Below are 18,111 nucleotides of genomic sequence, written 5' to 3'. Positions count from 1 at the left end.
GCAAAAATAAAACCCAGAAAAAAATATCTAATAGCATTCTTTCATCAAAGCCAATAAAAAAAAAAAAAGGAGCCCGGGTACTGGACCCAAACTAGCTCCTAGTCCCTCCTCTATTTGATTAGACTTCCCACTCAGACCTTCAAGCAAAATCCAAGTGTTCCAACCCATTTTGCACCTTCTTCAGCTCCAATTTATTAACCACACTACTTCCTTGGAAAGTCTAAGAGTAGCTTTACATTAGAAAAAGTTATGCTTCTATATTGACTGAATTTATTTCCGTGCCAATGATGGTGATGCTGGCACTCCCCCCCTCCATGATCTAATATCCGAACTTGAAACTGAAACAAACCTGCTGCAAAAATAATCTATGCTGTTCAAAAACCCTGCATGAAGACTACCACTCCATCATCAGTGCCTTGTCAACATAGGTGTAACTTTAAAAATGCATCCTTGGCATCTGAAAATCATGTGGGTCAATCAGCAGCAAAAAAGGCAGATTTAGTTTTGCATTTGATCATGTCTGAACCCCTCCCAGATTTCCTCACAACCTGCACTGAATCATCTAAACTTACTGCAGTGAAGTCATTCACTAAGTGCCCTTCTGGCCAGCACAAATGAGGAATGATGTTAATCTCTTCTGTGTCTTTAATGGGGACCACATCCAGAGGTTAGTAGCCCTTTGAGGTCCTCCACCTGCTGTTCTACTAAAGTGCTTACAATGTCATCGACATATTCCTGCACTTTTTTTTTTTACTATTTCAGGCAACTTCAAATGATCTGCCCATCTGCCCACTGCCCCATGTAACCTACAGCCATGTTTAAAATCCTCCTGTAATGCTGCCTCTTGGTCTAGGTAAAAAAAACACACAGGAAAAAGTTCCAAACCACCAATTTAAGTGGAGTATTAGCCTTTACATATATCCCCTTGTCTACCTGGCCTCTCACGCTGTAATGTGCTGACATTTTAATCACTCGTGCCAAAAACTAGTTTGAAGCCCTTTTGTAGACGCTCTTATTGTCGGCCCATACTGCACTCCCTGTCTGCCCATCTCTTCTTGCCAACCCCCCTCCACTTCTGTGTGGGTGAGGCCCCACATAAAGGATTTTGAAGGTAAGGGGAGTGCCTTTGCGATATGCACGCTCTCCTATACTTATCCAGTTCCCTGAGACCGCATACTGATCTTCATCCTCCTTACTCCTAAGCTCATCTAATTGGCAAAATTATTGTGAGGCTTCCTGTTAATGTTTATATAGTTGAAAATGTGACCCACCACTGTGGGTAACATTTGCATTAAACAAAAGCATAAATCAGAATTTCTATTGCCAAATTTTATGTTGCTACTAGTACTTGGACTTACTGCCACTTCTCTTCATTGGGTCCTTTTTTGCATGCTCCTAATTGTGGAATAAATAAAAAATGGGTACCAACTCCACTATGCATATTGTCGGCCTGTTTCAAAACCTGTCCTTTGTAGTAGTTTTTGTAATATTACAGTAGTACTACAAACCATACTACAAAGTGTTATTCACAAACTGTTCTTTTGAAGTAGCTTACACTTTTGTAGTAAGTCATTTCCTCTATTATTTTCCATGGGAGGATGTTGCAATACCTTTGGTTGGTTGGCCATTAGTAGTGCTGGACTTCGTGCAGGCTCTAGTTTCTCTTTTCCCTTCTGTAAAACACCAAACACTCTTGCTCTGTGAGGCACATGTCCCCTGCTCATGGTCCCTATTACTGTCCACAGTGGCCACCTGACAACCCCTTCGGCTCCGTGGTGTGACATTAGCCCACGCAGCCCTTGTGGTGAAGTGGACCCCCTCCAGCACTGTGCACGGGCGGCGGGCCCCTGGTCTGAGATCTCCTGATTGGGTTTGGGGGGCCCCATCCATGTAGTTTGCTGGGGCCCCTCTCAAGTTTTGCTGCGCTACTGCATCAGCTCTTCTTTCCATGCCCTCCTGGCCATACTTCCAGTTTTTTGCCCTGTGCGCCCCCTCCATTACTCCTAATCGTCATCTGTTCCCCTTCTGTTTCTCATCTTTGTGGTCCAGGACCACTTCCTGATCCTTCCATCATATTTTTCTCATCACTCTTTCCCCATCGTGTTTGTAAGTGGCTGCTGCCCCTTTCTTAAGCTGACATCAAATAGCTCCATCTGTTGTTTCCTTGTTTCTGTAGTCGGTGGGCCACACAGGACAGTATCCCCTCTCTGGGTCGGTACCACTCAGTCGCGCCTGACTTCACTGGCACCCACGTTGCCATAATTAATTTTACTTGACCTTTCTTTCCCTTTACGGTTGGATTCCCCTGAAATCAGTTGAGCCCACTGACCAAAGGCCCACATGTCTTGAACCAGACGCAACAAAAAATTATCCACGGGCTCCTTTACCTGCCCCCTTTTCAGCCCTGTTCCCTGTTTCTCTTCCTTCTTTCTGTTCTCTAAGCCTTCCAACCTTCTTCTCACTCCTGTCCATTTTCCATTTCTACATCCTCTGTCAACTTTCCATTTCTACACCCTCTGTCCACTTTCCATTTCTACAGTCCCTTGCTACTGGCACTCTTAGCACTGCTAGAGCCCCTCTTTACTTTTGAGGTCACACAACCTCCTGCAACCTTTGTGCTTACTGCTCCAACAGTCCCACCCTCTACAGACACTCTACAGACACATCACTCATCCCCTCCTGTAGGCATCCTCCTTCCTCCACCCTGAGCTTCTTCCCACTGCCAACAAGTCGCAGAGACATAAGTTCAACTTACCTGGAAGCTACTGATCTAACCGTCGTTGACCCCCTTCTATTACTGAGTACGTCTGCCCTGTCTTTGCTCTTCTACTTCTTATTGCATGTCTAAGTGCCTATCCTTCTAAGTATATCAGGGATGGCATTAGTGCTGGGGTGGTGTGGTGGGCAAAAGAATGATGGATTTAACCCAGATCCTTGTGACTGGGGGTGAATGTTTGTATTGTCCAGCATTCCGTCCATCAATTGTTTCTTTTGCATATGTTGCCCTAAGTGGGAAGGGTATGCCCAGACGTGGGTCCCGTGCTCACCACACCACTGGATTCAAGCTAGCCTGGCTGATGAAGGGTTATGCTCTGAAACCGGTCCCAGGATGCTTGTTTCCCGTCCAGGGAGGACCTGGCTTGGCAGTTCGGGCTGGACGGTTCCCACAAGGAACAGGGTCAAGACTGATTTGCATATGGCTGGGTCCAAACTGGGGTAGTGGTGAGCAAAAGAACGATGAATTTAACCCAGATCCTTGTGACTGGGGGTGAATGTTTGCATTGTCCAGCATTCCCTCCATCAATTGTTTCTTTTGCATATTTCGCCCTATGTGGGAAGGGTATGCCCACACGTGTGTCCCGTGCTCACCACACCACTGGATTCAAGCTAGACTGGCTGATGAAGGGTGATGCCCTGAAACTGGTCCCAGGATGCTTGTTTCCGGTCCAGGGAGGACCTGGCTAGGCAGTTCGGGATGGACTGTTCCCACAAGGAACAGGGTCAAGGCTGATTTGCATATGGCTGTGTCCAAACTGGGATGGTGTGGTGAGTAAAAGAATGATGGATTTAACCTAGATCCTTGTGACTGGGGGTGAATGTTTGCATTGTTCAGCATTCCGTCCATCAATTGTTTCTTTTGCATATGTTACCCTAAGTGGGAAGGGTATGCCCAGATGTAGGTCCCGTTCTCACCACACCACTGGATTCAAGCTAGCCTGGCTGTTGAAGGGTGATGTCCTGAAACCTGTCCCAGGATGCCTGTTTCCGGTCCAGGAAGGACCTGGCTTGGCAGTTCGGGCTGGACTGTTACCACAAGCAACAGGGTCAAGACTGATTTACATATGGATGGGTCCAAACTGGGGTAGTGTGGTGAGCAAAAGAATGATGGATTTAACCCAGATGCTTGTGATTGGGGGTGAATATTTGCATTGTTCAGCATTCCGTCCATCAATTGTTTCTTTTGCATATGTCGCCCTAAGTGGGAAGGGTATGCCCTGACGTGGGTCCCGTGCTCACCACACCACTGGATTCAAGCTAGCCTGACTGATGAAGGGTGATGCCCTGAAACCGGTCCCAAGATGCTTGTTTCTGGTCCAGGGAGGATCTGGCTTGACAGTTCGGGCTGGACTGTTCCCACAAGGAACAGGGTCAAGACTGATTTGCATATGGCTGGGTCCAAACTGGGGTGGTGTGGTGAGCTAAAGAATGATGGATTTAACCTGGATCCCTGAGACTGGGGGTGAATGTTTGCATTGTCCAGCATTCCGTCCATCAATTGTTTCGTTTGGCATTAGTGCTGGTGGCGCTTGGTGCGACAATCTTTGTTGAGCACCCTCAGTGACCTCCTTCTAAACGGATTCCCTCACTACAACCGTCCATCTGTGCCCCCCATCTCTCCATTGCCCATCTCACGCATATATTTAATTCCTTTTATAGCACCACTCATCGCAATGGTGTCTGAGCACTTTAAATCACACCCACACCGGTGCACACTATACAGAGACAATGAATCATATAAGTGTTGTGTAAATCAATTTATTAGAAATGTCACATAAGGCATTTCGGACTACAGTGTGTAGGAGTCACATATCATGCATGCAGTTTTCATGCAGATCTTTGATGCCAGGTCATAGCTCAGTGTGCTATATTAGGATGGTAACTTATGAACTGCACGTAACAAAAGGATCTCTATGACAAAAGCAGTAGCACCCTCAGCTATCTACATAAAATACAACTCTGATATGCATGGTATATGCGCTCTGCAGCAGGCACATTAACCCTCTGCTCGTACTTTATGGAGAGTCAGAATTGCAACGTGACTAGAATTTACCTCACCTCAGCAAGTACATTAATCATCAGAGTTGTCTTGAGTTTTCATTGTTGCCTTAAACTTTCTGGGCGTGCAAGGAAACCTGCAGCAGGTGCCTTTTAACCCCTTAAGACACTTCAAAATACATCACCCCCTGGGCATAGACGCCCGGTGCCATGGCACCGGCTGCACCACCTTAAGGCTGGCTCTGGAGTATATCCTCTCAACCTCACCACACGCCCTATGTTTCTCCTTCTAGCTGGCAGCAACTCTAAGGGCCAAAGTAGCACCCACCCCTGCGAACCCATCACAAGTGGAAAAAAACAAAAAATACACAGAAAACCATGCCCAACTGTCCATCAAAGTGGCCCAAGCCTTTCTTTTTAGTTGTGATATCACAGTGACTATCACTATACTATACTGACACCAACAAGCCACGTCATAAGTAACTGTGTCAAAGGTGAGTGAGGGAGAGGACCAGACAGATCCTTTGATGCTCAGGGGCGGCCAATGGAATAAGCTGGTTGCTTCCTGCGCGTCAGTCCAAAAACATATCCCACCCACACTCAACACCGTGGCCAATCCCATGGCGACTTTTCAATTGAATAGACTACGGTTTCTCCACGCTCCCCCCTCGGTAGCGGAGTGAAAGGGAAGCTGATAAGTGAGGATAGTGCGATGCAGGACCAATAGGAGGCTGAGGAAGATGTGCAAAGAAAGGAGACTGAAAGGGAAAGGAGACGAATGTGGGGAAACCGGCAGGAGAGGCACCCTGGGTCCTAGAAAGGCAGTGGGTGGAGGGGCTGGGATGTTTGGCCACCTGTAGTGCACCATGCCCATCTGAACCGTTTTTCTTCTTTTTTTCTAGTTTTCCTCTCCAGAGAAGTAGGTGAGTCGTGTGTGTGTGTGTGTGTGTGTAGGGAATGGGAGTGTAATATATATTCATTTTTGTGCATTGTATCAGCATTTTCCTGATCTTAGTTTGCAGCACTGACGCTTCTTTTTCTCTTTTAGATTTCAGAAGAGCTGCCATGAAGCCAGGTAACACCCCCTCCTACTCGTAGGAGTCAGTACTTCGTTGTCGATAATCCCCTGCCCCGCTAACGATCACTGTCTCCCACCCCCTGTCTCTCTGGTCCCCTACTTCCTTTGTCTATCCTGCACTCTCCTTCCTCCCTTTGCTCCCACAACTAACTGCTAAACCAACACTTTCCCACCGAGGACATCGATTCACCCAAAAAACCGGCCCTGCAACAAAATCGGCCGCAAACCTGCCCTGGCAAAGAGCTCGGCGGCACCCCCAACCCCTGGGGAGGTTGAGGGTGTGGGGGGGGGAGCACTTTACTGGGGCCGGATTTGGTTCCCATTCCGGCCCCGATGAAGAGCCTTCTGTGGGGAGAGGTGCTGGGCCGCGGCCAGGGCGACTGACGCTGGAATCTGGGGAATCACGGTTCGATTGCCGGCACCGGTGGCAGATTAGCCCAGCACCATGTTACTCTGGGCAATAGCTTGCTTAATCTTCCCGACGGCCCCCAGCGCCTGGAGACCCTTACGGGTGAATGTTTGCGCTTTACAAATGTGGATTATTATTTCTGTTTGCTGCTAAGCAAAGGGTGGTAGCTGCAAAAAGAAAGGAGGGTCCGCAGAACCCTGATTTCTTTCTGTTTCTGCCACCCCCTTCATGACACGTTAGTGGAAGCAGGGCCTGAGACAGGGGTACAAAGAGCACGCGGTATCCATGACTACCCTTTATTGATGCCTACCTGCCCTGCACCTTGCCAACCCTGAGCGTTTCCCTTCTCTTAGCTCAACTAGTCCTGGCAGCATGTGCACAACTGTAAGTCATGACTGCGTTCTCGGCTGACCCTGCCTTCTCTATCAATACTCTGCTTGCACCAACCCACTTCCTGTCTACTCTGCATTATTTCACTCACTGTCAACCCTCTGATGTTCTGGCCCGGGTTTTAGTGTAAAGTAAAGTTAGAAAAGGCAAGGATGAAAGGTCCATGGTCCCGACATTATTGGCTGGGCAAGGAGGCATTGTAAGGGAGCATCGGTCAATCTCACCCTTGGGGAGCAGGCCAAGCACAAACCCATTTTGCGTAGGAGACAGGAGGCACAGTTAAATAAGAAACATATTTTAAGACTTAAAATAACCACTATCCGGACAGATATTCAATAACAGAAAAATCAATGAAACAAAAACAGGGTGTATAAATGAAACCTGCTACCCATGACAAATGCATGTTATGTATGTTATATGGATTTGTAAAGTGCAAGTAATCACCCAAGGGGTATCAAGGTGCTAGAGAAGGTGTGTAGATCACCTACAAAGTCTTAGTTGAAGAGCCAGGTCTTCCGCTTCCTGCAGAATTCCGGAAGCCCCTTAGGAATAACAAAATAGTGACATATATAAGCAAGTATGGTCATTCCAAGGGTGTGAATCTAGGTGGAGAGCAGTGGAGTGCTGAATAAGCGTAGAGATATGAGTTGTGCTCATTTACAATAAAGCAGAGTGACCATGATTTGATTTGATTTGATTTATATTCTTGTATAGCGCTTGAATCACCCCCGAAGGGGTATCTCAGCGCTTGGAAACGCAGCAGAAGCAGAGGCGTGGAAGGTTAGAACATGGCGGTTTTCAGGATTCTCATGAACTTTCGGTGGTCCTGGCACTGTCTTAGAGCAAGAGGGAGTGGGTTCCAAATGAGTGGGGCTTGGTAAGAGAAAGACTTACCTCCAGTTCTAGCCTTTTTTATCGTAGGGATTATGAGGAGAGATTGGAGCATAGCGTCCGGGGCGGGGTGTAGTAGTGGAGTCTCTCTGCTAGATAGGGTGGTCTGTTACCCCAAATTCCTTTGTGTGTGAGGCAGCAGATCTTAAATTTCACACGTTGTCATATGGGCAACCAGTGTAGTTGGCAGAGGAGGGGAGAGGAGGCTGATCTGGGGGGCGTTTAGGACCATGTGGGCGGCAGTGTTCTGTATCATTTGCAGTCGGTTTAGTGAGGACTCATTTGCAGCGATCAGAAGGGCATTGCAATAGTCCAGTTTGCTTAGTACCAGGGTCTGGGTTAGGGTCTTTCTGATTGAGTCGGGGAGATAAGGGAAAGCTTTCCTTAGTAGGCCTAGGGTGTGGAAGCATGAGCCCACTGTGTGTGTAACATGTTTCTTTATGGTTAGGGAATGTTCGAAGTACACTCCGAGGTTTTTGACTGTAGTCGCCAGGGTAGGGGGCTTGCCTTGTTCTGGGGGCCACCATAAAGATGACCAGAGAAGGGGGGCATCTCCGAAGAGCAGAACCTCCATCTTTCCGGCATTCAGTTGGAGGAAGTTACTTTCCATCCAACGTGATATTGCCAACATGCCGGAAGAGAAGGTAGATTGGGCGGATTGAGAGGTTTTATTGAAAGCAAAGGTAGGTTGGGTGTCGTCCGCGTAGGATATAGGTACGAACCCATAGTTCCTCAAGAGGGTTGCTGGAGGGGCTGTGTATATGTTGAACATAGTAGGGCTCAGGCATGAGCCCTGTGGCACCCCCTTGGTGAGTACCTGAGGAGTGGACCGAAAGGAGCCTAGGTTGATGGTGTGGGAGCGGTTTGAAAGGAAGCTGATTATCCATTTCAGGGCTGTCCCCCCGACTCTTGCCTCCCTAATTCTTGCGAGCAAAGTCTGGTGATCCACCGTATCGAAGGCGGCGGATAGGTCTAATAGCACTAAAAGGGTAGGCTGGTTCTGATCTAAGGAGAGCCTGATGGTGTCGGTGACGGCCACTAGGGCCGTTTCAGTGCTGTATTTTGGGTGAAAGCCTGATTGGGTAGGATCCAGGTAGCCATCCCTTTCGATATGGTTGGAAAGATGTTTTTTAACGTGCTTTTCCAAGACTTTGCTCAAATAAGGGAGGAGGGAGATGGGGCGGAGGTTCGAGAGATTTTCTGTGGGGAGTTTGGGGTTCTTCCGGATGGGGATAATTTGGGTAGGTGGCCTTCTTCCAGGGACTGATTTAATAAGGAGCAGATGGGTACAGATAGTTGTTCTGTCAAAGATGCCATGATTTTGGCAGGTGTAATATCAAGTGGGGAACCTGATTTTATTATGTTCATGGCGGTTTTGGTTTCTTCTTGTGTTAGAGGGGGGAAATTTTGTAGAGTATTAGGGTAGGGGGTATCGGGAGAAGAGCTTGAGGGGGGAGGGAGTTTAGTAGTGACAATATTGTTGTAGATGTTTTCGCTTTTCTGTATAAAATGCTTGCTGATGTTGTCACATAGCATTTGGGAGGGGTTTTCTTCTGATTCACAGGCTTTGGGGTTGGTGAAGGTTTTCAGGATTTGGTACATAGTTTTGGGGGAGCTTAATGTTTTTGTGGTATAGGGTGAGGGCGGCCTTGAATTTCTCTTTGTTGGCTGTGAGGTTGGTGCGGCGCCATTTCCTTTCAAGGTTTTTGCATCCGGTTTTTTCTTTTCTGGAGTTCTACGGAGAACCATGCTGCCTGTGAAGCTCTAGGTTTGGAAGAGACCGTTTTTATCGGTGCAATCAGACTAATGGCAGCTAAGATAGATTTATTGAAAAGGGTTAGGCTGTCTTCGGTATTGCTTCATGGTAAGCTTTTGGTGATCGTGAAGGTGGATGCGAAAGAAGCTGGATTAACTTCATGCCATTGTCTGTAGTGGGATTGTTTTCGTGGGATGGGCCACTGGGATACCCTGGGATCCTCCAGTTGGAGGTTGATGATAGCATGGTCTGACCAGCTAACTGGCTTTGGGGCTTTGCAGGTGAGGAGGGGGGAATTAGTGAAAACTATGTCTAAGGCGTGCCCTGGTGAGTGAGTCGGACCGTTGCTAATTTTGTTTATATTCAGTGTGGCAAGGTCTGAGAGAAAGGATACAGTGTCTGCCTTGTCAAGGTTCTCGCTGTGGATGTTGAAGTCACCCATAAGCATGAAGTTGTTAGAGGAGATCACGTGTGGAGCTATGAGTTCCATAAGCAGGAGAGAGAAGTCGGCTAGGGAACCTGGGGGGCGGTACCAGAGCCCCTTTCCAGTTAAATTGGGGGGAGAGATCGAGCCTGAATATTATGATCTCGATTTGTTCGCTAGAACGTTGTTCCAAAATGGAGGGTTTTGCCCTGTGATTGTGAATAATCCCTCCTCCGGTTTTGGCCTGTCTGTTGAGTTTAAGGATTTTATATCCTTCTGGCAGGGCAATAGTGATTGCTGGGGTGTTAGTGGGTTTAAGCCAGGTCGGGGTTCTGAAACCCACATCCGGAGTGTCGGTATCTAGTAGGTCCCACATCTCGATTGCGTGTTTTGGCAAGGATCTAACGTTACTCAGGAAGCCTTTCAGGGAGGATTTTCGAGGGGAATTTTGGTTGGGTTTCCGCGTGTTATTCCCTGGGGTCTGCATTGGGTGCGGGTTTGGGAGGACACGATTCCTGCTGAATGGAGGCATAATTCATGCTCTGGTATCTGCAGTGTGGGCATGAAAAAAACCCTTTGAGGTCTTGGAGGTGAGGTGGGTCCTTAATGTGGTGGTGTTGTGGGAAAAAGGTGGTAGTGTTCTCCGATAAGCGTAAGCTCTGACCTGGAATACGAGATTTTGGGGTGTGCAGTAAGATCTGGTCTTAATTGGGCAGGGTCCCTGGCGGCTGGCGGCGGTCTGGCGCTGATGGGCGCAGACGGGCTTGTCTATGGTGCGCATGAGTTTTTGTAGTTGTGGAGGGGTGGTGTCTAGAGCGCTGACCTCCTGTTCGCCGGAAGTACCTCCCTCCATACAAACGGGATATCCCGCGGTGGACCAGGGAGAGCGGCTCGGGAGAGTCAGCGTGGTGCAGGTAGGTGATTTTTAAAATGTACAGGATGCTCGTGAGTTATCACAAAAAGTGCCTAATTAAAATAAAAGCGATCGAAAATGCAATTAAAAAAAATATCAGCCCTCGGTAGTAATCACCGTGGATCTGGTCCAGTGGTGCAGGTCATGGGAGTAAAACAGATAGCGCCTGTTGGCCTGATGCTTTTGCTGCTAACAACGTTGATGAATTGCAGGAGAGTTGGGACAGTTCTGATGTTGATGGGCTACTAGGATTGTAGATGGAGAAGGTCTTTCTTCTGGCTTTACCTTTTTTGTAGGTTTTTTTCAGTGTAGCAATGTCTTGGATTTGTTTGCCACTGTCTTTCTCAGGTGGATAATTCAGAGTGAGGTATGCAGGGGTACCATTCCTCGAGGTCTTCTATGTGATGCGACCGGTCTTGAAAATGACACAGGCTGGTAGGAGGACTCAGTGTAGTGCCTTCAGGTTATGGCTGTTATGGTTGGATGTTTTCATGTCTTTGATGATTCGTGGCACCGCTTTGAAGGAGGCCAGTGTTAGTGTCAGTGAGATTGCAGAGCAAGGTGTTGCGATTGTCCAAGTGCGAGGATCTGTTGTTCTGAAGTCAGTTACTAAGAGAAAGGTTTTCACTTTCTTTAGGAGGCCTAAGTGGTACCATGTTGTCTTGGATTTTTTGGCAATCTGTTGGTCGAAGGAGAGGTCATTGTCTACAGTGGTTTTAAGTGATTTATGTTGGGTTTCTGAAGGAAGTTTGTTTGTTTGTTTGTTGGATTTATATAGCGCTTATAACCCAGGGGTCTCTAAGCGCTTTGCCTTGGGAACCCGTCCTGGCTTTTCCCTGTGAGATAGCCCCTACAGGGCATCCCCAAGGTGAAAGCCAGGCATCCCGCCGCGGGGGGCCGTTGTGGAGATTAAGCAAGCTTAATGCCCAGAGTTGCAGAGTGTGAACCCATGATTAGGTCAGGCACCGAAGCGAGAATTATCGAGTCCGTGGACATTTGAGCTCGAGACCCTGCCGCGTCGGGAATTGAACCCTGGTCCCGGGTCTGACCTCTGCTTCAGGGTCTGCCTGCTCTAACCAGTGAGCCACACTTCTCCACTCTACAATTTTATTTCAGACAGAGAGGCTAGAAACTGTCTGCTGCTATTGGTGAGCAAGAGGAATTCTACCTTGCTTGGTTTGAGATGTAGGTAGATACTGGTGATCAACTTTGATTTTGCAGGTTTTGTGTATTTAATGTTGTGAGTGGTGGATATTTTCAGCTAGAGTTGTGTGTCTGCCTGTTACTAATTGGCTCTGCATGAGAATAGAGTTCCAAGGCGTTCCGTTTAGGGGTAGGCTGGCTTACCGTGGCAGAGAATCTCACATACGTAATGTTATTTATTTATTAAATGTTTTATACAGTGCAAAATTGTCACCTTATAGCACGCAGTACCTTCATTGTTGAGCCTGTGATCCCTCTTGATCGTGTTCTGATTTTTCACATTGCTAAATTCCCCCTTGTTTCCAGATTTCATCCACTCTCCCCACTTTACCTTTAATTTTGATTCCACTCATTCTTCCCTTTCTCCTTCCAGAGACTGTGACTCTTGATCCAGAAACGGGAAACCCTGATCTCATTGTGTCTCCTGATCTGAAGAGTGTCACCCGCAGTGACGTGAAGCAGGATCTTCCAGATGGGCCCAAACGATTTAGCTCTGCTCGCTGCATCCTGGGTTCCAACACTTTTACCTCAGGGAACCACTACTGGGAGGTACTAGTGGAGAGCGCCGGCGACTGGGCCGTCGGCTGCACCAGAGAATCTGTTACCAGGAAGGGGCTGATTACACTGACCCCTGACGATGGCATCTGGTCAGCTGGTGTCACAGGTGGCCAGTACCAGGTCCTTGCCAACCCCCGTCCTCCACTATTCTTTAACAATAACCCCCAAAAAGTGGGCGTGTACCTGGAGTATGAGAGGGGGTGCCTGTCCTTCTACAACGTAGATGAGGAGATGGACCATATCTACACCTTCCGGGTCCGCTTCACTGAGATGGTCATGCCCTTCTTTTGGGTCGGGTCCGGGGTGGAAATTAAAATTTGTCACTGAGCACAGGTATTTACAGTCTATTTCAGCTAACAGAGGCTTTGAAGAAAACACCCTAAATGTACTATTAGAAGACTCATCGATAGCACCTCAAGATGGGGGGCGGGACTTTGTTATCTAAGCTCTCCTTGACGACAAAATGATAATGTGTTTCTGGGAGGTTTCAACCTCCATAGAGGCTCTTTGAGTGATATAGCTTCTGAAAAGGTTCAATCTTTCCTCGAAAGACACGATCTTTGCCAGTTTGTCTCTAAACCTACTCTTATCAAAGGTTAACTCTTGACGTACTCATTGCTAAACTTGACTATCTCATTCTCTGACCCTATGACTGTTGAATGGTCAGATCGTTTGGTGGTCCCTTTCACTAACCTAGATATGCTTTGTAGGTCTGTATCTCCACCCCTTTGTAAGTTGACTTAAACTTAAACTGTGACAACTTCCCGGAGATGATTAGAAGACTAACGGAGCTATTCACAAAGATAACTTTAATATTACAAAATGTAAGCAAAATTAAAATTAGAAATAAATGTAACTTTAATTTTTAACAAAATAATTACATTATTTTAAATTAATTTTAAACTTAACTTTTTGCAATGTTTAATACATATTGAATACATTAAAACATTTCACTTTAGCTAGAATTTTTAAAAATAAATCTTTTAAAATAATGGTAATTTAATATATTTAAAGTTAAGTTAACAGTGATGACGCATGTTTGTATGTTCTAAATTTCAAATAAATATATATAATATAATATATATAATTAATTTTCATTAATATTTCATTCACATAAAAATATTTAAACTTTTTTTGCAAATATAATAATGTTTTCTTTACTTTTCCTTATACTTAACCATAGGGTGATCTCTGCCCTGAGGGAGGTTGGGTGCACCTCGTACCTTACTACCCATGTACATGGTTATGCGGAGGTGTTTGTGAGGGGCCAGTGTTTGTTAACAAGGTAACTGGCAGGAGGGGACAGAACAGAAGGTGTTCTCTTTAGGGACCATTTCAACTCTAGATGGGTTATTATATTTATTAGTTAGTAGCAGCAGCAGTCTTTTTAGCTGCTCTGTTACTAGTAGCAGTAACACCAACATTAGAAGTTCTAGCATTAGTAGTACCATTAGTAGTGGTATTAGTAGCAACGGTGTTAGTAGTAGCAGCAGTGCTATGAGTAGTGGCTGTATTACTAGTAACACTAGCGCCAGTAGTTGTACTAAAATACTATTTGCAGTAGTAGCAATAATACCAATAGTAGTAGCAACAGCAATCACAGTAATACCACTGCCACTAGTAATAGTAGCAGCAGCAGAAAAATAATAGTAATAGCAGTAACACCCTGGGCAGTAATTGTATTAGCAGCAATAGTAGAAATAATAGTAGCAGTAGTAGTTGTAGTACCAGTAGCACTAGAAGTAGTACCAGGTGTACTATTTGTAGTAGTAGTGATAATACCAATAATAGTAGCAATGCTAGTAGTGACGTAGGAGTAAAGTCCTCATTGCTTCTTAATAAAGCCTTGGAATTGAGGTGGAAGTGACCCCACGGGCAACCCAGCCTGCCCTTTTCTCTGCCTGCATTAACAGTATACCTCTAACTTAATCACAACATTTCCCACTGTTTGATTCTGTAAAATAAGATGATGCAATGAATTATTACCTTTTAGAGAGGAGGAACGTGGACATCTACAGTGAAGTAACATGAGCCAGAAGAAGACAACCCTAAAGCAGTATTGAGGTATTGGTCAGGAACACCTGTAGTTAGAAATAGTCTTAGGTCCAATATTAACCAACTTTAATTGCCATCTTTGTAAAATAGTAAAACAGCTTTGTGATTTAAGTAAACTCTTGGAATGTATTTCTACCCATGTTGGACAGGCCACATGAAGGGCTCGCTCCCTCCCCGCAGGACAGGGCCCGGGCCACCGTCAGCACCATTGCCCGGCCCAGCCGCCATCTTGGACACGGCACCACGCGGCCGTGCGGCCTCAGCCCGACCCCAACCCTGGGCCTGACCAGGCCCCGACATCCCGGCACCACCCTCCACCCAGGAGGTGAACGGCCCACTTGGCAGGTCAATGGGAGTACGAAGTGTCGATGGCTCTCCCCCGCCAGGTGCCGAGCACCCCCAGCCTCCTCGGGCGCTGGCTCCACCCCCCTGCTGGGTGTCTGGACTCCCTCATCCCAGACCTCCCGACCTCCAAGAGCGAGGGTCCGGACATCAAAGAGTGCCAGACCTATAACTGAGGCAGCCCCAGGACAGGAAGGCAGTTGTATCCTGGAGTCGAGAGACCCAAGAAGAACTCATCCGTAACTGGCCTGCTGGCGCTGCTGCGGCCCTCTGCCTCGTGAAACCTTCGTCTTGGCCTGCTGGCGCTGCCGCGGCCCTCTGCCTCGTGAAACCATCGTCTTGGCCTGCTGGCGCTGCCGCGGCCCTCTGCCTCGTGAAACCTTCGTCTTGGCCTGCTGGCGCTGCCGCGGCCCTCTGCCTCGTGAAACCATCGTCTTGGCCTGCTGGCGCTGCCGCGGCCCTCTGCCTCGTGAATCCATCGACTTGGCCGGCTGGCGCTGCCGCGGCCCTCTGCTTTGTGAGACTATCATCTTGGCCTGCTGGCGCCGCCGCGGCCCGATCCACAGACACTCCAGCTCGAGGATTGTGAGCTCGCCTCTTAACGCCACCTGTACCGATCCGGTACCAAGACTGTCCCGCTACCCCCTTTTCCCTACAGAGACTAGAAGTGAGAGGACCCCCGGGTCCGAGATATCCTGTATCGCTGATATCCTTGCCTTAAGAACCTTACATAAAGCCTTGAACTCGACTTGGTGTGGTGCCTGTTTGTGGGGAGGGAGGTAACTTGTCTGTACGATCGCCGGAGACGGTCCCACTCGGGGATCTCTCCCCCAGTATCCGGCCGACCCTCAGGGTCCCCGTCTAACATTGGTGGCAGCGGTGGGATCCGAACCTACGCATAATCGTACAGAAAGTCACCCGACCCACGACACACGACCACCATGACAACAGAAAGCGGAACAACGGAGAAATTCCAGATGGAAAAATTGGAAGACTACAACCACCGAGAACTGAAGCAATATTGCATGGAACTTGGTCTCCCAACCACGGGTCTGAGTACGAAGGAAGACTTCAAACGAGCCCTAGAAGCCTGGGCGGAAACGGGTACGGCCGTACCCCGAACACAAACAACCGAAACGAGCCCCGCACCAACTAAAGAAAGAGCGGGTCTCTCCCTGGAAGAGATCCGAGAAAGAGAAAAAACCAGACTCCACGAATTAGAACTAGCCCGACTTCGCTTGGATGGAGAACTCAAGCTGGCAGAACAAAAAATAACCCTGGAACACTTACGGCTCAGGGAAGAGCGAGAAGACAAGCAAAGACAGAGGGAGCTAGAGGAAAAGAAACTAGAGTACGAACATGAGCGCAATCTCAAAGCACTGGAGATCCAGAAACAGGATAAAGACCTCGGGCTCCCCGAACGACCGACCCCGTCTGCCTCGACCGAACCCAAGGTTCACATCCCCAAAGATGTCATCCGGGAATACCACAAGAACGATGATATACAGCAGTGGTTTAAAGCCTATGAGGTGGCAATGACCTCCCACCGGATTCCCCGAAGCGATTGGGGAGCCGGATTATGGGGGAGGTTTGTCAACGAAGGGCGGGACGCCCTGCTGCAACTCCCGGACCAGCTGATGACCTCCTACGACCACATGAAGGCCGCCCTCCTCACTCGATACGGGCTCACACCTGAGATGTACCGCCAACGGTTCCGCGACTGCAAACGGATTCCGGGTACAACTTGGGTGGAGTACGTGAACTTTTTTAGCCGAGCCTTCGAGGGGTGGATCAAGGGCAACAAGGTAACCACCTACGAACAACTCTTTGACCTTATCGTATGGGAACACCTGTCGAACAACTGCTTCGTGGAGCTCCGGCAACACCTCCTGGACAGTAAGCTAACCGACCCTCGACAACTCGCCGTCGAAGCCGACCGGTGGGAAAGCACCCGAGTTGGCCGGAACGCACCCAGCGAATTATCCAGATCGTATCGCCCCCGAGGGGGAGGAGGGAGTCAGGGTCGGGGGAGAGACCCCGGCCCCTCGTCACCCCCCAGAAACCCCTCGACCCCGGTTGGCCGAGGAAGCCCTGCCGTCCGGGCCGGTTTCCGGGCCAACATTACGTGCCACAGGTGCCAGCGACCCGGCCACTACGCCAGTGATCCCAACTGCCCAAAGAATCCGAACACTACCCCCCGCCAAGTTGCAGCGGCGGCCCTAGGGGAAGAACTAATCCCGGAGGACCAAGAAGAGTACGAGGCCGATCCCTCTGAATGGGCACCCGCCGCCATGGCACAGGTCTGCTTAGGGGAGAGAGACATGATTCCGCGGGCCCCCCTTCCCGCCAACACACAGAAGTACGGTCAATGGGTCAACATTAATGGCCGCCGGGCGGAAGCCCTCCGCGACACCGGGGCCAGTGTAACGGCGGTCCGACGCCACCTCGTCACTCCAGACCAAATCTTGCCGAACATTCTTTGCCCTGTCCGATCAGCCGACAACTCTGAAAGCCTATGCCACATGGCCTGCGTCCCCTTCGAGTGGGGGGGAGTAACAGGGATGTTAAAAGTAACTGTCCGCGATGATGCCCCCGTGGACTGCCTCCTAGGAAACGATCTTGAAAGCTCTCCCTGGGCAGCTGTCGAGCGGAGGGAGCACCTGGGGATGCTCGGCCTCCCCGAATGGGTCTGCGTCACGACCCGGTCCATGACCGCCCGCGCGGTCCCCAGCCCGGAAGAGCCCGAGTGGCCAGAACCTCCTCCCGCGCTCATCCCAGAGGAGGCCGCCCCAGAAGCCAGTCCATTGACCCAAACCGAAGAAGGATCCGACCAGCTTCGGGACGTCCCTGACCTGGCACACTGGCGGCAGGAGGGAGGCCCCACGCAGGAACAATTCCGGGCCGAACAGAAAACTTGTCCCTCTCTCGAAGGACTCCGGCAGCAAGCCCTGGCCCAGAGCACCGGGGATACCTCGGGGGCCCACTGGATCTACTGGGACCAAGACCTGCTCTACAGCGAGCAGAAAGTTGCAGAACTAGGGGCCGGTCGGGTGCTGGTGGTGCCCCTTCGCTTCCGAGACTTCCTCCTGAACTTAGCCCACGATGTCCCCCTTGCCGGACACCTGGGGCAGGATAAAACCTACGACCGCCTGGTGACCCATTTTTTCTGGCCCCACATGCGGAAGGATGTCACCAACCACTGCAAGGCCTGCCCCACCTGCCAGGCCAGCGGAAAAAGTGGCCGAAAAATCAAAGCACCGTTACAACCCTTTCCTGTCGTCACCACCCCGTTTGAACGAGTGGGAATAGACATTGT

At 49.0% G+C, this 18,111-nt stretch overlaps 1 protein-coding gene across 1 annotated transcript in view; it reads left to right on the top strand.

The window, feature by feature from the left end:
• LOC144756141 (butyrophilin subfamily 1 member A1-like) overlaps window positions 1-12,858 on the top strand; it is a 249,173-nt gene extending 236,315 nt beyond the window's left edge. Inside the window, exons 6-8 of the mRNA XM_078645707.1 lie at window positions 5,679-5,699; window positions 5,825-5,851; window positions 12,214-12,858. Coding sequence (XP_078501833.1) covers window positions 5,679-5,699; window positions 5,825-5,851; window positions 12,214-12,725 — 560 coding nt within the window. The 3' untranslated portion in view covers window positions 12,726-12,858. The remainder of the gene's footprint in view (window positions 1-5,678; window positions 5,700-5,824; window positions 5,852-12,213) is intronic.
• The last annotated feature ends 5,253 nt before the right edge of the window (window positions 12,859-18,111 follow it).

The sequence above is a fragment of the Lissotriton helveticus genome, chromosome 5_1, assembly GCF_964261635.1.
Source record: "Lissotriton helveticus chromosome 5_1, aLisHel1.1, whole genome shotgun sequence".
Lineage (NCBI taxonomy): Eukaryota > Metazoa > Chordata > Amphibia > Caudata > Salamandridae > Lissotriton > Lissotriton helveticus.
The sequence above is the reverse complement of the archived record's forward strand: the minus strand, read 5'-3'. Positions and strand labels throughout refer to the sequence as shown.